At 44.0% G+C, this 25,638-nt stretch overlaps 1 protein-coding gene and 1 pseudogene across 2 annotated transcripts in view; both read left to right on the top strand.

Moving 5' to 3' along the window:
• The window catches only part of Fam81a (family with sequence similarity 81 member A), a 52,480-nt gene extending 27,253 nt beyond the window's left edge, over positions 1-25,227 (top strand). For both annotated transcript variants that reach the window (XM_028771409.1, XM_028771408.1), the window contains exons 4-9: positions 6,850-6,968; positions 13,687-13,816; positions 16,720-16,826; positions 19,978-20,113; positions 22,509-22,701; positions 25,036-25,227. In XM_028771409.1, the coding sequence (XP_028627242.1) occupies positions 6,850-6,968; positions 13,687-13,816; positions 16,720-16,826; positions 19,978-20,113; positions 22,509-22,701; positions 25,036-25,160 (810 nt within the window). In that variant the 3' untranslated portion in view covers positions 25,161-25,227. The remainder of the gene's footprint in view (positions 1-6,849; positions 6,969-13,686; positions 13,817-16,719; positions 16,827-19,977; positions 20,114-22,508; positions 22,702-25,035) is intronic.
• On the top strand, positions 5,313-5,658 carry LOC114624431 (annotated as a pseudogene).
• Positions 25,228-25,638: the final 411 nt, after the last annotated feature.

The following is a 25,638-nucleotide window of genomic DNA, read 5'->3' as shown; positions in this document are numbered from 1 at the left end:
TGTTTTTTATTTTGAGTGGTTTTGGTTTTTTGAGTTGAGTATCTTGTTATGTAGTCCAGTCTACATAACTTGTAATTCTACCCCAACTCCCGAGTAGCTAGGATTATCGCTATGCGCCACCACACTGCCTTCATTACTTGATTTTAAGTTAAAATAATTCATTCATACTTGTGGTGCTGAGGATGTGTTAGTGGATAATAAAACCTATAGAAGCCTTTCCCTGGTGGAGCTTACAGATTGATAGACTTTGGCTACTGTGAAGAGGTTATTTAGGACCAAGAGTAGAAGCCTGGGGATCTAGCTCGGAGGTAGAGTTCTTGCCCAGTTTGCCTAAATCCTAGGTCTGACATCCCCAACCTGCAAAAACAAACAAGAATGGAAGCAGAGAGACAGGCTGACAGCCCCCACAGACATGTAGAGCCGTAACAGGAGTTCAGCTTTGGGAGGCTGCTGCAGACATGGGGATAAGTGGGTAGATTTGGGGTTCTTTAGAAGGTAAGGACGACAGAGCCTTCTGCATGCTGGATGGAGAGACTTCTGTTTGGGGCTTGGCAGGTTTGAGAGTCCCATGACAAAACTAAATACTAGGTGGAACTAAGTACCAGAAAATCAATTCCACACACGAGGCAGAACCTGGAAAACTGTAAGCCTCAGTTTGGTTGTCGAGCCAGGCAGGGAGGTCCGCTTGATGAAGTGCTGCTCTGTGTGAAGGAGCCTCCCCACCGCGTGTTCATTTGTGAATCCCTCCCATCTAAGAAGAGGTGGAGAAAGACTAATGGAGAATTCTCTCTCTCTCTCTCTCTCTCTCTCTCTCTCTCTCTCTCTCTCTCTCTCTCTCTCTCTTTCTCCTGGCAGCTCCTAGGCACCTCTGAGGACCTGGGCGGTCACCTCGAATGCATAAATACCATTACAGGATGGCTTTCACACAGTTGATACTCAGCTGGCTTTGGGGAAGGGGGCTTCTTCAATAATAAAACATGTCTCAGGGAGAAATAGACGTGTCTTTTTCAAAATGACTGGCCTCTTCTCTCTTGGAGAGAAGGGACTTGGCCATATACTTGAGGAGCCTGTAGTCTTTCCTGCTATAAACCTGTCTCTGAAGGGCATGTGTGGTACTCTGCACACACAAGCTAACTAAAAGACATTTTCTCAAACTGACAAAGAAGAACAACTCATGCCTTGCCAAGGGCCAGCACTGTTCTAAATAAAAGCTCCAACATGGCAGATCAGGACACATTTCTGACATTACTGGGTTTCTGCAGTTTTGCTCTTGAATTTCTTTAAACAATAAGCCCTCTAATGATCTCCGTCTCTTCACGTAACTTTTTAGTAATGTGAATACCGTGGTAAGCTTAGACCCTTTTTTCTGTACTCTTCAAAGCATTGCTAATGCAATACCTTATTCGTCTGCATAAGAACCCTGCAAGTTAAATGTGCTTTTCTTATTTCTAAGCTGTAAAAGAAAAAGCTGCATTTTTTTCTGATTATAAGTGTAATGTGGGAAATACAAAAAAGAGGAATCTACTCTCCTCTTAAACGAGATATAATAAGGAAGATGTTAACACTCTCCTATTTTACAAGGTTCTTGGCACACAGCAGGGACCAACCTGTGTGTCTATTTTATATTCTTTCTTCTTGCTCAGTATTGAACTCTACATATTTTGCCTTATTTTTAAAGTCTTCTGTGACAGCCAGGCATAGTAGTGCACACCTTTAATCCCAGCACTGGGGAGGCAAAGGCAGGTGCACTGATGTGAATTGAGGCCAGCCTGGACTACATAGCACGTTCTAGGCTAGCCAGAGCTACATACTGAGAGTTGCCTCTAAATAAATGGACACTCAGTTAAATGAACACCCCTCACAAACCTCCTCGTTTGCATAAAGATGTGAGGGTTGTAAAACTGAAATAGTTGGTGTGGGAATCACATAGGAAAACATTTTTATGCTGACACTTCTACCATTTTTCTTATTTTTTTTCTTCTAAGGCTAATTCTAAGATGTAGAATTACTTGGTCAAAAATTTGAATGATAGGGATACATTTTGGCTACCTCATTGTACTTTGGGAATTACAATTAAAATACTTTATTTTTAGTTTATTTTTTAAGTGTATGTATGTGTCTATATGTTCATGCATGTGTTTGTAGTATGTATGTAGAAGTCAGAGGTTGACATGGAATGTCTTCCTGAACCCATCCCTATCATAGTTTGGAGACAGGGTCAGATCCTCCTGTTTCTGCCTTTCCAGTGTTGGGATCACAGCTTGTGCGAACACGCCTGGCTTTTACGTGGGTACTGCAGATCAAGCTTGAGATAGCTTCCTTTCATGGGAAGCAGTGACCAACTGAGCCATAATAAATAAACACAATTTTTTTAGTAGACCTTGGGCTGAGTATATGCATAAGTACTATACATAAAGCTCTGTGTTCAGTCTCTAGTATAGCAAAACAAACAGACAATAAAACAAAATTTATTTATTTAGCTATGTTAGGCCCACAGCACAACAGAAGAGACAGCATCCATTCTGCCTGTGCCTTTATGTATACATACATACATACATACATACACATATGCATACACACATACATGCATACATACATACATGTATACATACATGCATACACACATACATGCATGCATACATACATACATGCATGCATACATACATGCATACACACATACATGCATGCATACATACATACATGCATGCATACATACATGCATACACACATGCATGCATACATGCATACATCATCACCCTGTCCCACAGCTCCCCCCGAGCCACAGCCCTTCAACCATGTCCCCTATCAGCGTTCTACCTCAGAATGGTTCTGGATCTTAACAAGTATGGTAGCCAAAAAAGACCCAGAACTCTTTATCCTCCTTCCTTCAGGCCAGATGACTACAGATGTGTCTGCCATGTCAGGCTCACTCCGCTCGGATAGAACACAAGGCTATGCAGTACTCCACAAGCACACTAGCAACTGGACTGCATCCCCAGCCCCCACTGTACGGTCTCTGTCTCTCTGGCTTCTAGAAAGGTGAATGGTGATAATTATTTTAAGCAACTCTTTTGTGAATTCCTTTCCATCTTCTTTACTCAAGGATTGAAAGCCAAAGCAAAGCCTGGCTCTCCTAGCATCCAATGCAGTGGTACCCTGGGAGAGGGCCGTGTCTCTTTCACATCTATCTTCAGGCCTACTCCCTAGCATTGGCTTTCTGGGGACAGAACCTGAGTCTCTGCATATGGAACAGGGTTTCAGGGTGACATGTGTGTTTCCCAAAGGCATTTGAGCACTGTGACCTTGTGCCTTATTATCAACAAAATGTGAAGAAGCCCAAACAGAAAGCATGAGGGTTTCTTCCTATTTGCTGCTTCTATTAGGTGTAGTTCCCATTGTGCCCATTGAGCTGAGAGAGAGAGAGAGAGAGAGAGAGAGAGAGAGAGAGAGAGAGAGAGAGAGAGAGAGAGAGAGAGCTCCGCCAGCGCCTTTTATCAGTGGGAGAATGCCAGAGATGAATTAGTCAGATTTGAGGTCTCCTTGCAGGAATGTGCTCAGATGAGTAACATTTGCCATTCATAGGTGATTGTAGCTAGTCTGTGTTCTTCTTCAGAGAGCAGGTTCATTCATTCAAAAATTGGGAGCCATAGGAAATAGTAAGTCTGGCAATTGCAAATTCCATCTTCAGTGGCAATAAAATAAAATTTAAGTGTCACCAAGCTGAGCAAAAGCAGGGAAACAGTTCTCTGTGTGGGTGCTGGAGGAAAGGGACACTGGTCACTTGATGCCTGCCTCCTCACTAGCCCCCGTCCTTGCATCCCCCTTCTTTGCACCTGGGCTGCACAGACAAGAGGGTCTGGCAGTGCCAGGAATGCCTCCAGCCAGGAAGGCAGAGTGAGGCCTTAGGAATCTGAGGAGGAGGAGCAGGCTCATCGCCTTCCTCACTAAGGAGACGAGGAGACATTGTGGAGGCCCACTCTTCCTCTTGGTCTTTGGCCACGATTGGCACAGCTCCCTCACCGGCTGTACCTCCAGCCCACTGACGCTTCCACTCTTGTCAGAAACACCCACCGAGCATGTCAGTGAGCCACAAAGAAAAGCTTCACCCATCCGAGGACCCAGCAGCCATAAGAGGAAAAGCCACGGCTCCCAGCAGAGGGAACCAGTGGACCAGGAATAAAAGATCAATTTGCATATTTAGGACCCCTGAGCACAGCCTAAAACTGCTGCCTTGAATTTAGAGTTTTGTGGGTCCCAGGAAAGTGGAAGAAACTTCGGAGAGTTGACCGTCAAAATCAGAGTGGAGCTTTCAGGAAGGGCAAAGCCAGACCAGCGCGAGAATGGCCAGAGCTCCAGCGGGAGGGGGCAAAAGGAGAGAGGCAATACTAGTTACACTGGGGAGTTACCCATGAGTTGAAGAAAAGAGTTCGAAAAGTTCACCAAGCTCCAGGTTGAAATGCGTTTTTAGAAGGAGAGTAGGGTCATCGATGCTGGAAAGATGGTTCGGTGGTCCAGCTTGATTCGGTTCCTATCACCCACCTCAGTATGATCCCAATTACCCGTAACTCTAGTTCCAGAGCATCAGACACCCTCTTCTGGATTTCATGGCTACCCACATACATGAGGCTCACACACACACATAAGTAAAAATTCGAAAACTCGGCCATGGGCCATGAAGCAAAACTTAGCATGTTGGAAACATGAAATGTCTTACCGACTTTATCATAAGCCGGCACAGTGAGGATTAATTAACAAAGACAGAGCCAGTGAGACGTACCAGCAGGAAAAGGCATTTGCTGCCACTCCTAAAAACTTCAGTCTGATTCCCAGGAGCAAGAGAACTGACTCCTGAAAGTTGGTCTCTAACACCCTGCCCCTATCTAAATAAAATGTAATAAAAATGTAAAAAAAAAAAAAAAGAACAAAATCTTAACAGCTTGAAGTAAAAAAACACAATTTAATTTTTTTTTTTGAGCCCCGATTGCATTTACTTGCCAGCATGTCTGCTGGAATCTACAGGAGACCAGCTGAAACAACTAGCATCGTGGGACAGAGTAACTACCAGATTCTTGGACTTTACATCCACAGCTGCCCATTGTTGGGTTAGTTGAACTACAGACCTCCACCATCCCTAACTGAGGCCACCTGTTCCTGGTGGTGCAGCTCATGGTGTCAGGCACACTCCTGGTGGCCTGCACAGTGCCTGGGGAAAGCAGCAGGAGGAGGAAGAGAGGAGCCGGTCTGAGAAGTAGAAGCTTGCACCTGGTGGTGAGCATCTCTAGGAAGAGAAGGCAAGGATCCGTCCAGGAGTAATGGCGTCCAAAATCAAACAAGTCATACTGGATTTCAAGAAAGACAAAGGCGGGAAGGCCTCCAGGCAAAGTGAAGAATCCCACCTTCTGGAAAAGGTTGAAAACAAGAAGCCTGGGGGAGCTGTCAGAAGGAAAGTCAGACAATTTGTGTGTAATTTTCTATGTGCTATACCTAATAGACATGTTGATCACAATGAAAGGGGAGAGGATGTTGGGAGATTTGTAGAGCGGGGGTGGGTGGGTGGGGGTGAAAGCCAAGAAAAAGAGTAAGCAGCAGACAAGGCCTTACATGTGGTTCCTAACACCGGAACCTGACAATCATTACGACTTTTGCCTTATACCTTGAAATCTAAGATTTTCTCTGAGCTCATAAAATGGCTACTGTTTTACAAGCTTGTATCTAGTGGGGTATTTTTTTTCTGTAAATTTTTGGTGTTTCCACTTAACTGTTTCTACTAAACATTGTTTAATTGTTGCATTTCATTCTAAACATTCCTGTCAGCATGGCAATTTAACCTATTTTAGAAAAAAAATCTTTTTCTTTTCTTTTTTTCTTTCCTTTCTTTTCTTTTCTTTTTTTTTGGTTTTTTCAAGACAGGGTTTCTCTGTGTAGCCCTGGCTGTCCTGGAACTCACTCTGTAGACCAGGTTAGCCTCGAACTCTCAAACTCGGAAATCCACCTGCCTCTGCCTCCCAAGTGCTGGGATTAAAGGCGTGTGCCACCACTGCCCGGCAATCTTTTTCATAATTTGAAATTAATAAAGCAATTTTAAAAGCAAAAAAAAAATTTTTTTTTGAGACTTCTTGTGATGTAGCCTTGGCTAGCCTCAAATTCAAAATCCTCCTGAGTGTTGGGATTACATACTTGTGCCACTGTGCCGGCCAACTCTAATTAATTCTGACGTCTTTAGATATTCAGGCATCCTTAAATCAAAGAGAAATTCAAACCAAAATGAAAACTGTGTAAAATAAAGTCACAGGAGCTGGCCATGGTGGCTTATCCCTGAGATCCTCACACTGGAGGTGGCCCAGGCAGGAGGGAAATTGGAGGCCAATCTTTGTCACACCAGGAAGCTACTGTCTCAAAAGACAAATAAACACATCTACACTCAGCTTATGGCATACCAGATATTGTCCTGAAAATAAAATCACTTCCATACTAAGGAAAGACAATAAAAAAATTAAAAGAACATAGTTTTATTGGTGAATTAGAGGACTCTCAGTTGGGAGTGGTGCCTTTTTCTGGGCTTTCTGGTTCTCTGCTTCTGGATTCATCAGTCACTGATAAAAAGAGCTCCTTATGTAGACAGATATCCATGAGTGCAAGGCTAGCCTGATCTACACAGCAAGTTCTGGACAAGTTTTAAACAAACAAACAAACAAACAAACAAAAAATTCTTATGGGAAAAAATGAATCGAGCATTCATATACTTTCCTGAATTATGAAATGGACACCTGTGAATTTGGCAGGGACCCCAAGTGTCCTTGGACACCTGTGAATTTGGCAGTGACCCCGAGTGTCCTTTGTGTTGCCTAGGTTCTCCAGGAGCAGATCCGTGCCAGGGACAACATCAGCTATGGAACTAATTCTGCCTTAAAGACACTGGAGATGCGCCAGCTCTCTGGCTTGGGAGATCTCCGAGGAAGAGTTGCAAGGTAGGTGTACCAGCAACAGCCCTCAAAATGTCCCACAGACGCATCTTTAGGAAGGAAGGGTTATTTTGGCTCCCAGTTGGAGGCTACAGTCCACCAGGTGGAGAAGACATGTGACTGAGCATGACGTGACTGTTCTCATGGGGTTCACAGTCACAGCACAGGGAGATGGATTATGCTTGGTTTCTCCAGCCCCTGAGGCAGCCTTGCCCACAGTCAGTGCAGGCTTTCCCTCTTCAGTTTCGCTTCTCTGGGAACACCCTCACAGCCAAGCCAGAGGTCTCCTAGGTGATTCTGAATTCAGTCAAGCTGGCCAGGAAGATTACCCAGCACAACAGGTGTTCAAATGTTGGAGACTTTACTCCTTGAGAGCAGTTTTTATTTGGCTTTGAGATGCTCAGGAAGTAAAGTGCTCCCTGTGGAAGTTTGCTGACCTGAGGTGGAAGGAGGGCACCAACTCTATGATGCTGTCCTTTACACATATACACACCACCACCACCATCAATGCCCAAGCCTTTTATGAACTCCAATCTAGTTAAGAAGCTCCATGAAGTTCTTTTACTACACACCTTCCAGCTTTGACCATAGAAGCTAGTGGCAGACTTCAACCCTGGATATCTGCCTACCATAATTTCTTTCGTTTCTGAAACTGGCTGAGTCTTCAAGGGAGAAAACGATCAGAGAGTGCCCTCTGCTGGTGGACATTATTTGGTCATGCAAAGAAGCACTTTCAGCCAGCTTGGGATGACAATGAGCTCGGTGAGATAAGATTAAGAACAGAGACCAACAGAGACCAGACACCATTAAGGCAGCAGAGAGAGCCATGGCCTGGTGTATTTGTGATGAAACCACACCTAGTTATTGATTGATGTCAGTAGGTGCCGTAGTAGAGAAAGAACCTCACCAAGATGCTAAGACTTCATTTCCCAAAGGAGCAGAGGGGTTCAGCCTTCTTGGAAAAGACTGATATCCAGCTAGCTCACTTGTTACTTTATTCAAACATCATACAAGGTTAATCAGGGCTGGGAAAGGTTCCAGCTACCAAAGTTACCTTGCCCTTGCTGCCTTTGAGAGCAGACAGCCCACACAAATCTCAGTCCCTTTTGACCATGGCTAGCCATAATCAAAAGTAAGAATTCCTGGTTTGCCAGGAGTGTCTTAGGACCAAGGTTGATGCAGCTGCAAGTTCTTACGTAGCACCGACTACAGATTCTCTAGAGAGACAACATTTTTTCAAGGTTCACACAGCCTCAAAACAATTTCTCAGCTTCTACTGATTGACCCAAACATAGCAAAAGCTTTGCTGAAACATTGCACTCAAAGCCAGACACAAAGGCTTACTGTACCTTTCCCTTAAAGCCAGATATAGCGGTTTTACTATACATATTACTACACCTAGTCCCTTGTATGCTGGGAATGCATGTTGGCAGCTGAAGAATAAGGAACAGTTAGCAGCTGGAGGAGGGTCTAAGTGTTGAATGAAGGGTGGAGTGACTCCTCTCTGTTTCTTGCTGGTGTGTTGTCCTGTTCTGTTTTGTTTTGATTTAATGCACGTGTGTGCTGGAGTGTGTATATGCATCATGTGTATGCAGGAGTTTATGGACGAGAGAAGAAGACATCCTATCCTCTGGAACTGGAGTTATAGGAGGTTAGAAGCTACCCTGAGCTGGGGATTGAACCTAGTGCTCTGTAAGAGCAGTGAGCACTCTTGTCCTCTGGACCACCTCTCCAGTCCCTTCCCTTTGTTATTATTTCTTTGGAATTGAAACAGAGTCTCACTCCGTAGCTCTTGCAGACCTTGCACCATCTTGTCCTGCCTGTCTCCTGAGAGCTGGGATTGCAGGTGTGTTCCACCATGTCTGGTCTGTCATTTGCTGTTCTTAGCAGGATGGACCCCTTCCAGTCTCCATAGTCTGACCCTGTGCTGTGGATATTGCCTGATCTCCTCAGCTCTCCCTACTGTTGTCTTGCCCCTTTGGTCATACCCCGACCTTTGTTAATCTCCACAGAAGCCAGTTCTTTTACCACAGGGCCTTGGCACATGCTGGGCTCCCACTGAGGACCTTTCCACTTCCTCTTCCAACTTCTTGTCCACCTTTAAAGGGTCGTACAAATGTCTTTTCCTCTGCAAGCATTTACACCCACACCCACACCCCCCCCACACACTCTGCTCTGCAGAGTCTCCCCTTGCCCCCGCCTTAAGCTCCATCCAGTCATTCTATTGTCTAGAGTGGGGCTCTGTGTCATTTACTTCTGTAGCCAAGAGCCTGGAGCCTGTTGAAACAGTAGATACTCAACAAACACATCTTTGGATGAATGGCCCTTCGAGAAAAGTCACTGGGGCAGGACTGGAAAATCTTGAGTTCTTGTTTGGCTTTTAAAAACCCCAAAGCTCAGAGAACAGGTTGGGGGGGCCTGGAAGGACTTGAGACCACAAGGTGGAGCAGGGACTTGAGGAGTCAGCTGAGGATTTTCATGGCCACTGTTTGTTGGGGGTCTTTCTCTACAGCAGTGGCTCTCAGCCATCCTAATGCTGCAGCTCTTTAATGCAGTCCCTCGTGATGTGCTGACCCCAACCATCAAAGTATTTCCATTGCTACTTCATAACTGTAGTTCTGCTACTGTTATGAATCGTAATGTGAATATTTGTGTTTTCTGATCATCTTAGATGATCCCTGTAAAGGAGTCATTTGACTCCAAAGGAGTGTTGACCCGCAGGCTGAGAATCACTGTTCTAGAGCAGCAGAACCAACAGTGGTGTGTGTGTGTGTCTACGTGTGTAATGATTATATTGGTCTATGCAGATAGTCTGGCAGTCAGATACTATCTCCATGCTGGAAAGGCTGAGGACCTGGAAGCTGCTTAGCCGGATGCCTCAGCAGCCCAACTCTGCTGCTGAGGGCCTGGAGGATTCCCAGAGAGCCAGGGAGCTTTAGTCCACCTTAGAAGCCAGAAGAAACCTGAGTCTGATATCAGTGGGGAGGGTAGCATTATCAGCAAGATGACCCTGTTAGTGAGGCTCAAAGGCAAGGAGGCACACAACCCAGGTTCCTCTCAGACCCCTTCCCCCTTCCAGGCTGCCATGGGAAGGCACTGCCCATGTTTAGTGTGGGTCTTCTCACTTCTACTTGCCTGATCAGGAAAACCCCTCATGGGTGTGCCCAGTGCCTGGATCCAGTCAAGATGATAACCCAAATTAATTGTCACACTGCTGTGGATGCAGGTGGAGATTTAGGACACAGGTGTGCAACAGGCAAAGAGGGAGTAGGCTACACATGGCTGCTATCAACACCTCAGCCTGACAGTGAAAACTGATGTCATCTTTTTGACATTGTATCTAGACCAAGAAGAATTCTCTTGAAATGCCTTCTGGAATCTTCCATTCCGCTTCAGCGTCATCCATCAGCTTCTCCACCCAACTTGTCCCTCCCCTGTTAACAAACACCTGGATTCTAAAACCACCTTGAGTGTTTGTTTTTGGCACTGGATATTTTGGGTTTGTTTTGTGGCTATGTCCGTCTTTCTCTTGGAAAGCTAATGAGACTGTTGAAGTCAATTCTCGTGAGATAAAATGCTCTTTGGCAAGAGTTTGACTTTTGTGCATTGATTGCATAATTGTGTTGAAGAAGTATAGCTTTTAAAGTTGTATTACTAAATTTCTAGGCTGGCATATAATTTCTGTTGGTTGTGTAGTTTTGATGGATCTTCTAGTAATATAATTAGCAGCAAGCAGACCCTTGCTTCTCGCCTGTGAGTCTAGGTCAGGCAGGTTCTCCTTGGAGGGACTTTCTCCCAACTCAGCACAGCGTTCCTCATGTAGGACCTAGCCAGAGATTCTTTTTCATTTCTTCCAGAAGCAAAGTTCACATTAGCTTTCCAGTTCCTACTGGAATGTTTGCTCCCGTGTTTGGCACATAGTCTGCATTTTCCCAAAACTCAGTGGCAATTTCCATTTTTTTCTCCGATAGGAGGGTGTGGGTGTGCCTGGCGGCAGAGAGTTAGAGGAAAAATATCCATATGCCCAGGCATAAGCTCCCAACACCTGAGAATTGGGAATTAGAAGGTGATAATACTAGAACCTTCACAAAGGACACTGAAGACCTTCAAATGCTAGCTCCCCTATCTCTCCCTCTCTCTCCTTCCTTCTCTTCCACTATCTCTCTTCTGTTCATTATGAAGAGATTTCATGATATGTAATTTACACATAAGCAAACAATTGGAGGAGGGGCCTGGAGAGATAGCTTAGCACTTAAGAGTGTTTGTTGCTCTTCCAAAGGATCCAAGTTTGCTTCCAGGGATCCGTGTCAACTCACATGGCTCACAACTGCCTGTTACTCCAGTTCCAGGGGACCTGATAGCCTCTTCTGAACTCTGTTGCAGGCACTTCCAGCGTTCATGCATGTGCGCGCGCACACACACACACACACACACACACACACACACACACACACGAGGGAGGATATTTAAAAATAGAACTTTGAAGCATACAATTCTGTGGGTTTTAGTATATTTACTGTGTGTAGTTAATCACAGGACATTTGAGCAGTACAGAAAGAAATGCCATCTTCCCTCAATCCCTGTCTATGGCAATCACAAAATTCTTTCTTTCTTTATGGATTTGCCTCTCTGGATATTTCCTGTGAATGGAATCATCCCAGATAAACTTAAGAGAAGCTTCTTACACTCAGCACCGTGTTCTCAGGGTTTCATCTGTTTGTGGCCTGTTAGCATATCATTGTTTCCTGTAGCTAAGAGACACTACATTGTGAGCAGATGTACTGCTTCTATTTTTTATCTATCGTAAATTATAATATTATAATTATAAATAATATGTAAAATATAATTATAAACTATAAATACAGCTGAGATATTCGTTTATGAGGTCTTATATTTTTACATTTTTAAAGAGACTTATTTATTTTTATTTTCCATGTGTGTTTCCCATGTATACATGTATGTGTACTGTGTGTGTGTACCATATGTGTACAATGACCATGGAGACCAGAAAAGGGCATCAGGCCCTCTGGAGTTGGTGCTATAGGTAGTTGTGCACAGCCCTGTGTGGGTGCTGTGAACCAAACTCCATCTCTCTGCAAGTGCTCTTGGCCACTGATCTCCAGCCTGGAAGCAGCTTTTTATATATGGTGTGAGGTAGGGTTCCGTGTTCATTCTTTTGCATGCTTAGTTCTAAGTCAAAAGTCTGGTCTACCCCTCACTGGACTGTCTTGGCACCATACTTGAAAACATTTTGGGATAGGGACACTTAAGTTCCTTCCTTTCTTTTCCCCTTCCCCCACCCACTCCCCTTCCTCAGCCCACCCCCCTCTCCCACTCCACTCCCCCACCCACTCCCCTTCCTCAGCCCACCCCCTCTCCCACTCCACTCCCCCCACCCACTCCCCTTCCTCAGCCCACTCCCCTCTCCCACTTCACTCCCCTCTCCCACTCCCCTCTCCCACTCCACTCCCCTCTCCCACTCCACTCCCCTCTCCCACTCCACTCCCCTCTCCCACTCCACTCCCCTTCCCTTTCTGTCCCTTGCTCTCTTTCGTTGTATATGCACCAGAGGTTAAGCTCAGGTGTTATTCTCTGGAGCCATTCACATTTTTTAAACAATTTTTATTAATTTATTTTATGTATTTGAACATATTGTCACTGACACGCCAGAAGAGGGCATCAGATCCTATTACAGATGGTTGTGAGCCACCATGTGGTTGCTGGGAATTGAACTCATGACCTCTGGAAGAGGTCTTAACTGTTGAGCCATCTCTCCATCCCATCTATTTTTTTTTAAACCAAACTCTCTCTCTCTCTGTGTGTGTGTGTGTGTGTCTGTGTCTGTGCATGACATTGTGGAATCAGTTCTCTCTTCCACTATGTGGGTTCTGAAGACTGAACTTAGGTCCTCAGATTTGCACAGTAAGTACTTTGCCCATCAAACCATCCTGGCCCAAAACTTGTACATATGTAAAACATGCGTTTTCAGGTACACAAGCACCATGGTGCCAGTGTGGAAGTCAGAGAACAATTATTGAGGGTTGGTTCTTTCCTGCCACCTTGTGGGATCCAGGGGTTGAACTCAGGTTGTTGGGCCTGGCTGCATGTACGTCTATCCTCTGAGCCATCTCACCAGTCATTTTAAAACAAAACAGGCTCACTTGCTGGCTTTGAGCTTACCAACTAGGCTAGACTGGCAACCAGTGATCCCGAGAGATCTGCCTGTCTCTGCCTCCCCAGTGCTTCCAAGCTTCCAAGAGTTCACCTTCGCACCTGGAGTTATATGTATATTATTCTTAATTATGTGTAGGTGTGCATGTGAGTATTGGTGCCTCCTGAGGCCAGCAGTATTGGATCCCTGGCGCTGGGGTTATATATAGGCTACGGTGAGCTGCCTGACAATGGTGAGCTGCCTGACAATGGTGAGCTGCCTGACAACGGTGAGCTGCCTGACATGGGTTCTTGAGACTGAACTCCAGTCTTCTACAAGAGCAGAAAATGCTCTTAACTACAGAGCCAGCTCTTCAGCCCTACACCTGGCTTTTTAACATTCATTCTGATCATCAGACACAGTTCCACATGCTTTACTGTCTGAGCCTTCTACACAGCCCAGGAGTACAGTTTCTGAGGAGCCCTTGCCTTTCCCAGTACATTTTATAGTATGTGAGGCAGTACTTTTGCATGCTTTTAAACTTTAATGAATGTGTGTCCTTCGCCTGGATAGGTGTGACGCCAGCATAGCCAGACTCTCTGCAGAGCATAAGACGACCTACGAGGGACTCCAGCACTTGAACAAGGAACAGCAAGCAGCCAAGCTGATCCTGGAAACAAAAATCAAAGATGCAGAAGGACAGGTATGGCCAGGTCAGGCGCCTCTTAGAAGCCGGAGTTTGTTCTCAGCTCAGAATAGCACAGTGTTGCTTGTTTTCTGCAGCAGTGGCCAGCTAGGGTCCCCAGTGTGGGTTTATGCAAATCCTCAGCTTTCTGTCTTCCTTCCCTCTGTCTCACTGGAATGGCCCTTCATGAATCCGGAAGCCAGATCACAGAGAGTTTTTGGTACAGTGGCAATTGAATGATCTTTTCTCCTTATTCATAAATCAATTCCTATACCCCAGAATTTTACATTACTCCTTCCAAACTTCCTCTTGCACAGACGAGTGGCCTTCCCATCACATTGCACTCTGTCCCAGTGTCTGATTCAGGAATATGTTCTTTACTGACCGGGACTCGTTGCGTGTACTGATTAATGAGTGGTCTGAATGTGGGACCCAATTAGTCCAAAACTAGACAGTCAGCTGGCAAAGGATTTTACCTTGAAATTGATAGTTTACTTCACAAAGCAAAACTCAGCACTCAGCAGTTCCCTAGTTTGGAACAGTTTCTTTTAAGACCTTTATTACCTTTACGTGTGTGTGTGTGTGTGTGTGTGTGTGTGTGTGCGCATGCACACGGGGTCCTAGAGACCAGAAGACCCTGGAGCTGGATTGCAAGTGTTGAAGACTGCCTGACATGTGGGTGGGAAGCCGGGGGCAGGTAAGAGGTTTGAACTCTGAACTCTGAGGAGTATGTGTTCTTAACTGACTCCCACACGTTGTCCTCTGATCTCCACACATGAGCTGTGACATGTACACACACACACACACACACACACACACACACACACACACACACAAAGGAAGTAAATAAATGTTAAAGAAAACTTACAGACAAGGCTAAGGAGGTAGCTCAATACTGGAGTGCTTGCTTGCTTGAGTTTATGAAGCTTGAGGTTTAGCCCCTTGTCTTTGGCTGGTTTGTGGGTTTTTCTCTACCCCTTCTTCCATCCTTTCTACCCACTAACACTAGCTACGAGAGAAAAGTGGATAGAGGAGAAAGGAAAGAGATCCCTGAGCAAAGTCAGGGACTGACATTATCATTAGACTACTTCCTGCCGATTATAGGCGTGGAGTTCCTGGGGCAAGTTTGATCTCACTGTCAGGTTCTCATTTCTTCTTTGACTTGTTTCTTCTTTGTGCATGACCACTTAACAAACCATAACAAACGAACAACAACCTAGCCTACCTCTCAGAGCCCTAACATTTATATTCCCTTTGAAAAGTCCCCAGAATTTTGATGTCACACAATCGAAGAAACTATCTCAGCTGACAAAGTCACACCCCTGCTACAGCATGAGGCAAATCATAGTCAGCTGCTGTGAAGAACTTAGAGCAGCCCGGTATCCCACACCTGGGACTAAGATGAAAACAATAGTAATATTCTTGTAATATTACTGTGTTTTTTCAAAGAAACCAAAACTCTAAAATTGTCACTACAGTCTCCTAGTGTGCAGAGTCTGTGGGAGTGAAAATGAGATTATTACAAAAGTGGGGGGAAAGGCTTCCTGGTGGCTAAGGTGAGTACAATACAGAAATCTACCAAAAGAGATGTGATGATGAAGAAGGTGAAGATCCACAGCTTACAAATATCATGAACCTTTAGTCAGGAATGTTGAACAACACCTAACTTTTCAGAAAATGAGATCATCTCATACAGGACTATTTAACATTGAGCTTTGGTGAAAATAAAACCCAAATAAAAACAAAGGCCAGGAGTGGAGGACTGGAGGGCTGTAACCCACAGAGAATCTTCTTTGGGGCTTTGCTTGATGAGAAGGTACATCTGGAACCTTGGTTTGTTTGTAAGCCATAGAAATTCTGCCCTCTAGGACTGGCAGCCACTGTGATGGCGGAAGTCCAAGGTCATGATGGCTGTGTACCGTGACAGCTGGTAGAGGTACTAGCCCAGGGCAGGAGCTGGGCTTGCTCATTAGAGAGCTCTGAAGTTTAGACTCACTTCTGATGACTATTTTGGCAGTGCCCCTTGTTTTGATTTTTGCTGGGTGTGTAAGAAAGAAAATAAAGGCAGTGGCTATGTAGATGGCATAAGAGTTAAAGAGCCCTAGGGAGATGGTGTAAGGGTTAAAGCTCCCATGGGTACCAGCACAAGAGCCTGGATCTGCAGCACCCAATTAAAAGCTAGGCACTGTGTGGGCTGGAGAGATGGCTCAGCAGTTAAGAGCACTTGTTTTTCCAGAGGATCTGAGTTCAGTTTCCAGTACTCATTGAGTAGCTCACAGTCATAACTCCAGTCCCAGGGAATCCAATGCCCTCTTCTGACCTCTGCAGACACAAGATACACACATGATGCACATACATGCATTTAGGCAAACACTCATGCACATAAAATAATCTAAAAAAAATGTTTTAAAAGCTGGATATTGTGATACACTCTGCACTGGGTGGGGGAGAAGACAGGTGATCCTTAGATCTTATTAGCCAGCTATTCTAGCCAGTAGGTGAGCTCCATGTTCAATGAGAGGACCCTGCCTCAAAATATTAGGTGGAGAGTGATTGAGGAAGAAAACTCCTGTTAACCTCTGGCCTTCATATGCACCTGTGTGCACATGCACCTGCATATACACACAGACACACAGATACTCACACACAGAGACACATACACAGATACACTCACATACAGAGAGACATAGACACACACAGAGACACAGACACTCACACACAGAAAGACATATAAACAAACATACACACACACACACACATACACACACACAGACATACGTAGAGAGATGAAAGGAAGTCCTAAACGGACTTAGTGAAGTGACTCTTAATGCTACTAACCAGCATTGAGCATAGGAAGTGTTTTCTGAGATGGCCCATGAAGACATGGTGTGAGGCCTTTATAATTCAATCTTCTTTTCCAGATTTCTCAGCTTTTGAACAGAGTAGACTTGTCCATCTCAGAGCAGAGCACCAAACTGAAGATGTCCCACAGAGACAGCAACCACCAGCTCCAGCTCCTGGACACTAAGTAAGCCACCAGTTTGTAAAGGGTTTTGTCACGTTCTTTCTGAGTTCATTAAATTCACATTTTCTTCCTCTTGCTTTTATTTAAAAATATGTCTAAATGTTGTCTGTTTTAAATATTTAGTTTTATTTATGTCTGTGTAAATATGTGCACATGAGTGCAGTGCCTACAGAGTCCAGAAGAGGGTGTTGGATCCCCTGGAGCTGGAGTAGAGGTGGTTGTGAACAGCCAGATATGGGTTCTGGGAACAGAGCTCTTGTCCTCTGGAAGAGCAGCAAGGACTCTTGCTGAGCCATCTCCTCTGCCGTTTTTACTTATCACACAGAGTGAAAATAATAACGAAAGCTAAAGGAAACAGTTTCCATGTGGCACACAGTCACCTTTCCTTCATAATGATTGCTTCTAGGGTTAGATGATAGCTCATCTTTTCATTCAATGTGTGTTTGGTTCATTGGTTGTATTTTGGTGTGTATATGTGTATGTGCATGTGTGTAAATGTGCAGGGGTGAGTTGAGTGTGTCCATGAGTGCATGGGTGTGTGGAGGGGAGGAACAACATTGTGCAGCTTCCTCTACCTCTCCTCACCTCATTTATTTTGTTTTATTTTATTTTATTTTATTTTATTTTATTTTATTTTAGAACCAGAGTCTCTCACTGATTCTGTTAGATTAGCTGGCCAATAAATTTGTCTTTCCATATCCCCAGTGCTGGGATTATAGATGCAAGCCATCTTGCCTAGCTTTTTACATGGGTTCTGGGCATCCAGACTCAGGTCCTCAGGTTTGGGCAGCAAGCACTTTATCCACTGAGTCATCTTCCTGGCCACTCGTATGTATTTGTGGAGCACTTGCCTAAAGACTCTGGGTCTAATAATGAAGAAAAACCAAACCAAAACAGACCTTGTTCTTAGTCCTGAAGAGTCTACAGTTAAGGGAGCTGATGGCCAAGCGTTGGATAAGGGCTTAGGTAGAGCACTCTGTGTTATTTATTATCAGTGGTGCTTCGGGGAGGATACCTATCCCTGTGGTTATGTTACATTAAATAATGGCTCCCCAAAATTCTCCATGTGAATATGTTTAACTTTTAGGGATAAAATAAACTTGGCAAGTGTGCTTCAGTGTCTTCAACTGGGAATATAGCCCAAGAGCAAAGTGCTTGGCTAGCATGACCAAGGTCATAGCTTCAATCCCCAGTATAAGAAAATGAAAGCCTTTTAAAAGATCTTTCTATATGTACATGTGTGTGTACATGCAGAGATGCACACACCATGGTAGGCATGTTAAAGTCAGACTATAACCTTGGGTGTTAGCTCTTATCTCTCACTTTGTTTGAGAGAGGGTTTTTGGTTGTTCACCACTGTGTACGCCAGCCCAGCCTGAGAGCTTCCAGGGTTTCCTGTCTGCTTCCCCTCTTACCATAGGAGTGCTGGAATTATAGACCACCTCTGGCTTTACATGGGTTCTGAGGATCTGAACTCAGGTCCTCATGTGTGCACTGCAAAGTTTTTAACCCAATGAGCCCTTTTCCCCAGCTCCCTTAAGAAGGTTTTTAAATGGGTGGGTCATTCAGGCAAGCCTGACATTCACTAGAATCCTGTGAGAGGAAGGCACAGAATAGCGTTCTGGCAATGCTTACTTTGTGATGTGTGGGTGTGGCTGGGCTGTACTTGGGTCTTCTAAGTCCTGGTGGTAGCCAGTGTCTTGAGCTGTATGGATAGCTGTATTAGTTTGGTTACCACATGTTGCCTATGTTGTGTGGTCAGTGTTCCAGGACAGACAGGGCAGCTCTGATGACTCAGTGTGGAGCCTCTACAGCTCCAGTCCTTGCTCTTCCCCAGCTGCTACAGAGGGAAAATCCAGGGCAACAGCTGTGTTTTGAAGGATGTAAGCAGAACCATGTACTTCTCTCCTTCATGTTCTGCCAATCACCTGACTTACTGATGCACTGAATTACATTTCTCATTGCTGTGACCTGACAAAGGCAACTCAAGTAATGAAGAGGACAGTTTGGCTCACAGTTTGAGGGAATACCATCCACCATGGTGATGAACATGAGGTAGCAGGAGCACAGGATGGCTAGTCACATTGCATCTATAGTCAGAGGTTGAAAGATGAATGCTGGTACTCAGTCTGCTTCTTCCTCTTTTTTTTTTTTTTATTCATGGGACCCCAGTCCATGAGAGTGTGTCTTCCCTCTTCATTCATTTCTTCTGGAAATACCCTCACATAATGCTCCTAGATGACACAGAAGATTAACCATTATATATACCTAGCTGCAAGGGAGGCTAGTAAATGTGGTCTCTAGCTAGACAGCCATGTACTCCAGTGACATATGAAGACTTTTTATGTACAAAAACAAAAAATAGACATTTTAGTGACTCTAATAGGTGTTTTTTATTATTTAAATCACACTTCTATGTCTATTATACCTCTATGCATATTTGTATATCTATATTCTATAGTTTCATTACATGCTAATACAAATAAGAAGGTGATTAAGGAAAGCAGCATTCATTGATAGTTATTTTAAGGATTCTGGAGGGGAGGAGACTAGAGGAATGGATATTGTAAGGGTACTTTCTTTTGAGACAAAGTTTCAAGTAGATCAAGCTACTATGAATTCACTATGACCTTTAACTTTGAATCCTCCTGGCTCTGTCTTCCAAGTGTTGGCCGGGATTGCAGGCCTGCTCCATTATGCCTGGTTTATTTCCTACTGGATTAGATTAGGCTATGTTCATATGGAGAAAGAACAATAGAAAACAAGAGAAAGAATGGAAGCCAGCCACTAGTCCTGAGAGATACACGAGGCAAGGAGGAAGAGTATATGAAGGGAGAGGATTCTGAAAAGGAGATGGAGGATGATATGTCCTCTGAGCAAGGAGTACCATGGACACTTAGAATGGCAGAGATTGTCCCCTGGCATCTGCTGTTTCACCTCAGTACCTGCTTTGCCGGTCCCTATGGCTAGGAGTGTCACTAGGTGCTTTTCTGTTGCTCGCTTCCATCCTGCACCAACTTCATGTTAAATGCGATCCTAAGAGAAAGTAAGTATTCCATTCCTGTTGAATTGATATTGTTTAATGTTATTTAAAACTGTTTTATATTCAACTTGTTTGCACACCTCTTCTTTTCTTTCTTTTTTAACATTTTAGATTTAAAGGTACAGTCGAGGAGCTGAGCAACCAGATTTTATCTGCGCGGAGTTGGCTGCAACAAGAACAGGAACGGATAGAGAAAGAACTTTTACAGAAAATCGAACATCTTTCCTTGATTGTTAAGGAAAACAGTGTAGGTGTTGAAGTTTTTCAATAGCAGGTACTCAGTGGCAGCCTGCAGTGTCTGACCAACACCTAGGGACTGGCTCTCATTTACTTGGTACCTCCCGAAGCTGTTCAGTTATTCCTGCCTTTGAGTAATTTCCATGTTTCTTCCCATTTCCCTTTTCTCCTTTCCTTTTTCTTCCTTTCCTGTGTCCCCCTTCTCTTTCTCTTCTTTCCTTTGTTCTGGGCATCGAACCCAAGTTCTCTGTTATCTTAGTTTCTTTTCTTGTTGCTATGAGAAAATACTTTCACAAAAGCAACTTAAAGGGCTGGAAAGATGGCTCAGAAGTTAAGAGCACTGATTACTCTTCCAGAAGTCCTGAGTTCAATACCCGGCAACCACATGGTGGCTCACAACCATCTGTAATGGGATCTTATGTGTCTGAAGGCAGCTACAGTGTACTTATATACATAAGATAAATAAATAAATAAATAAATAAATAAATAAATAAATAAATCTTTTTTAAAAAAGCAACTTAAGGAAGAAAAAGTTTATTGTGGCTCATTGTTGAAGGGTGCACGTCATCATGGAGGGAGAAAGGTAGCAGGTGCGTAACATAGCTCGTCATGCTGTTTCCATGAGCAGAGAGGGATGCATACAGACCACAGTGCTCAGCTCTCTTCCCCACTTACACAGCTTAGGATTCCAGCCAGGGAATGAAGCCACCCACAATGGTTGGGTCTGTCCACCTCAAGCAAATAAAAATAATTCCCCACAGTCATGTCCAGAGACCTGGCTCCCAGTTAATCCTAAATTCTGTTACAATTAACACTAACCATCATATTTGCTAATTTTGAACTTTGCCACCCAGCCATCCCACCCCCATTCCCTGTTCTTCATATTCTTAATAAAGACAGGAAGTGCTTTGTTTTATATTGGTTAACAAAAGACTAACTAAAATTTTGAGTTAATGTTTCAAGGCACAACCTTAATGATCCTGATTATCTATCACACATTTCTAAATAAAGCTACAATTACTTACTTGATCCTGTTTTTCTGTTTTAATTTATAATGATTTATTTATTTTTATTTCATATGCATTTGTCTGCCTGTATGTCTTCTGTGTGTGGGTGTTGGGTGTGATGCTCCTGTGGAACTGGAGTTGCAGACAGTTGGGCTGCCATGTGGGTACTGAATCCAGGTCTTGTGGTAGAGCCCCCAGTACTCTTCACTGCTGAGTCACGTGGCCCATTTTCTGTTTGTTTCTAATGTTGTGATCTAGTGTTTGCTTTCACCAGTGTTGAGTGGCTTTCTGTCCCTCCAGGCCCTTTCCAATGTAACATGAGTGTGCCTTTCCTGCCAGGGCATCAGATCAGAATCCACCATCTGTCTAACTCTGCTTCCACCCGCTCTCTCAAAGAGCTAACTTTTGCAGAACTACCAAAAAAAATCTTAAAAAAGCCTTTCATTGATCACACTTTAAACCAGCAGGCTTGGAAGCCAGTGCTAGGTAGGCAAAATTGTGTTGGGTTCTCTTTTCTTGTCTGGCTTCGGCTTCCTCCCGTGGGGCTTTGACTGAGCAGAAGTGGCCGGTGTGGTTTGCCTGACTGCTAGGTCCTGATGCTGAGCCATTTGTTGAGTTGCAGGCTCTGCATCAATGTCATCACAGGATCATGTCACAAATTCGTACCTGATGAAAGGCTTGATGCTCATAGTTTTGGCCTCTAAAGCCTGTGGATGCAGAGTTTCATAAAGCATAGGCATAGTGGACCGCACTACTTTGAATCCTGCCCACCCCCAGTTGTATTCTTTGCTGTGCCTTGACACACCCTGACATGTTTGTGGAGTTCTGAGTCTGTGACTGACCATTTGGTTTTCATATTGGCTTACGCCAACAGTAAACTCCATAGTAATGGTGGCTCCTCTAAGATGGAAGCTTCCTTCTTTCTCACTGAAACACATCCAGGTATGCATTCTTGGGACCCAGATGAGTTGAGAACTTGTCAGTTTTTGGTTACTTGAAATCCTTTTAGGTTATATTTCTGCCCACCTGAGAGAGTAGCACTTGTCACCATGATTCAAGATGGTTGAGCTCCAGCCATTGACTGGATGGTAGAAACAGAAGGGAAGGGGAAAGAATTAAGGATATATAGCAAGTGTCCTTTAACTTTTTCTGAAAGCAGTTATATACGCTTGTTCTTATACTTCGTTGGCTAGATTACATTCCCAAACCACACTCAGGAGACAGAATAAAATGTAGATTTTTTTACTCTGGGTGACCTCTGAGAATGGATACAGGATGCACAACAAGAAGCCACTGTGATTCTGGTCCCTCAGATGGTTAAGTACTACGGCTGATAGGAGACAAGGTGCACACTCTTCTTTTGCGATAACCACGTGTAATTCTTCTCCTGGACCCCAGGGAGCCAGTGAAAGAGACGTGGAGAAGAAACTCAGCCAGATGTCAGCCAGACTGGACAAAATCGAAGAGAGTCAGAAGAGGAACACGGAAGGACAGAGAAAGCCTGAAGAGGAGAAGGTGCACGGGCGAATCAGCAAACTGGAGTTACAGATGACCGAGGACATGAAGGAGATGAAAGCAGAGGTTAACGCTGGTAGGCCAGACCCCACAGCCCATGTGGCTTGCTTATCTAAAGCTATTCACTGAGATCTCCTCTCAAACTGAGTCTGAGCTGGCTCAAAAAAAAAAAAAGTCAGCAAACTGTTCAAAGTGTTCTTAGTTGCTTTTCTAAGTAGCTGTGCAGTAATTTAACAAATTCATTTACTTATTTACTTATTGCAGTGGTGGAAATTGAACTCAGGACCTCACAGTTGCTAGGCAAGCAGGCTACCAGTGAACTATACTCCCAGGCCTAAAGTACTAGTTCAATTGCAAGTCTATGAAGTGCCTCCACGACACACAGTGAACACAAAGCTTAACCTGCTCACGACTGGCATTGTTATTAGTGCTACCTGCTGGTTTCTTTCTGTTTGTGGCCAAGGTCAATGTGCGCACGAGGGACTTCTGAGAGCTTCTTCTGCACCACTGGCTGAATGCACACAGCACGTGTGTATCCAGTCAGTTCTGTGGAGCCCAGGGATGGGACTTACGTCCTCAGGCTTGGCAGCAAGTGTCTTTACTCACTGAGCCATCTCGCCAGCTCCAATCAAAATGTTTTTTTAAATTAATAATCTTTATACTTTTTCTTAAATTGTCATATAAAATTTTCTGAGACAAAATCATTACAAAACCCTTAATTTTAAAAATCAGTAAAAATAAACAGAATAATTTGAAATTCTTCTTTGGTAGAGATGGCTTCTTTTTTTAAAACCTTTTTTCATAATCAAAATTTCATTTAAAAGATTTATTCCAGCCCCTTTCCACATGAGACGTGTGTGTGTGTGTGTGTGTGTGTGTGTGTGTGTGTGTGTGTGTGCAGGCTTTTGTGAGCCACCTTATGTGGGGCTCTGAACTTCAGTCCCCTGATAGAGCAGTAGAGTGTTCTTAGCCACTGTCCTAGTTAGGGCTACAGTCCTGCGATGAAGCACCACCATCCAGAACAAGGTGGGGAGGGAAGAGTTTCTTTGGCATACATCCCCATATCACAGGTCATTATAGAAGGAAGTCAGGGCACACACTCAAGCAAAGAAGGAACCCGGAGACAGGAACTGATGCAGAGGCCAGGGGGGAGGGCGTGCTGCTTAGTAGCTTATTCTTCATGGCTTGCTTGCCCTGCTTTCTTAAAGAACTCAGGACTGTCAGCCTAGGGATAGCACTACCCAGAATGGGCTTGGCCCTCCTGATCAATCACTAATTAAGAAAACACCTTTTGGCTTGCCTACAGCCTAATTTTATACAGGCATTTTCTCAACTGAGGTTCCCTCCTCTCTGCTGACTCTAGCTTATGTCGAGTTGACACAAAATTAGCCACTGACACATCTCTCTGGTCCTCAATTGTTTTTTTAAATTAAAAAAATTGTATATTTAAGGTTTACTTTTTGATGTACATAACTAAGTAGTTACTATGTTCATGCAAATTAACCTATCATCTCACACGGGGGTGCATGTATGTTTGTGTATGTTGTGTGTGTTATACACATGTGTCTGCTTGTGTGTGTGTACTTATGTATATGTATGCTAATGGGTGTTCATGTGTATCTTGAGTCAACTCTTTCATTTAAGATCCAAAGACAATGTATTAGAATTTCCCTCACCATGTGTATTAGATCTCAGTCTATGTATTTTGCTCTTTTTGTTTGGTTGGTTTTGTTTCTTGTTTTGTTTGTTTGTTTGTTTTGTCTTGTTTTGTTTTTTGAGACAGGGTTTCTTGTGTGAAACAGCCCTGGCTGTCCTGGAACTCACTCTGTAGATATTACGATTCAATTCATAGCAGTAGCAAAATTAGTTATGAAGTAGCAACAAAATAATGATATGGTTGGGAGTCATCAACCACATTAGGAAGAACTGTATTAAAGGTCACAGCATTGGGAAGGTTGAGAGCCACTGTCACAGAAGCAGAGGTCTAAGTGCCCGGTGTGCTCTTGACCCCAGAAACCCCTGAACCTGGCACATTAGACTACAGGGCAGTGTTCTGAAGAAAGTTCCTCAGTTGGGGTTTGATTATTTCCTTATGATATAACCTAGAACAGAGATGCTTTGGGATGGATGGACACCCTGCTCCGGCCATCTGATCAGCAGGGACATGGTGTGATTTCTCCTGGTGATAGTGGTGTGAGCTTTGGTCACTTGGCTAAAGCTGCATCTACTGTTTCTCTTGACTACAACAGACACCTTTGTAATTAAAAAAGCAGTTTTCAGGGAGGTCCCCATCCAGCGTTGGTCCCTGGAGGGTTCAGCATTTGTCAGAACCAACCATTACAGTTGCTGTGGAAGCTGGAAGACACTGCTCCTTAGCTGTTAACTCCTGTGACATTTGCCTCTTCCACAGGGTTTACAGCCATCTACGAGAGCATAGGATCCCTCAGACAAGTCCTGGAGGCCAAGATGAAGCTGGACAGGGATCAGCTGCAGAAGCAGATCCAGCAGATGCAGAAGCCGGAGACTTCCATGTGAAGAGGGCTGGGACAAGCACCTGACAGGAGACAGCCACGGGTCGAAGAGCCAGACAGCTCTGCAGCCATCCAGGGTGTGCATGTGCCAAGAAATGCGCTCTCATGGGTCTAAACAGTTACCTTCAGTCTTGAAAACCCCTTTATTTAAAATCTTAAATACAGTTTTTACAACGTTATTTCCCTAAGTGCAGTTGAGCCCTATTCCCTTAGATTTTGAAAGGCTTTTATGAATGAAAAGAATTTATTTTCAATGCTTGATGCTCTAGCCAACACTACTATTTTGAAACAACAACAACAACAACAAAAAACCTGCCATGGTAAGTTTTTTTTTTTTTTTTTATTAAGAAGTGAATGAGTTGCTACAGGTATGTATTGCCCCTCACCCTACATTAAGAGAATGCCCTGGTAGATTAGAGTTCAACTGTAAGTCCACATCTGGATTGTACTATTGTTGTTTATGCATTGTTTTTTTTATTTTT

Source organism: Grammomys surdaster, unplaced genomic scaffold, assembly GCF_004785775.1.
Source record: "Grammomys surdaster isolate TR1022 unplaced genomic scaffold, NIH_TR_1.0 206, whole genome shotgun sequence".
NCBI lineage: Eukaryota > Metazoa > Chordata > Mammalia > Rodentia > Muridae > Grammomys > Grammomys surdaster.
The sequence above is the reverse complement of the archived record's forward strand: the minus strand, read 5'-3'. Positions and strand labels throughout refer to the sequence as shown.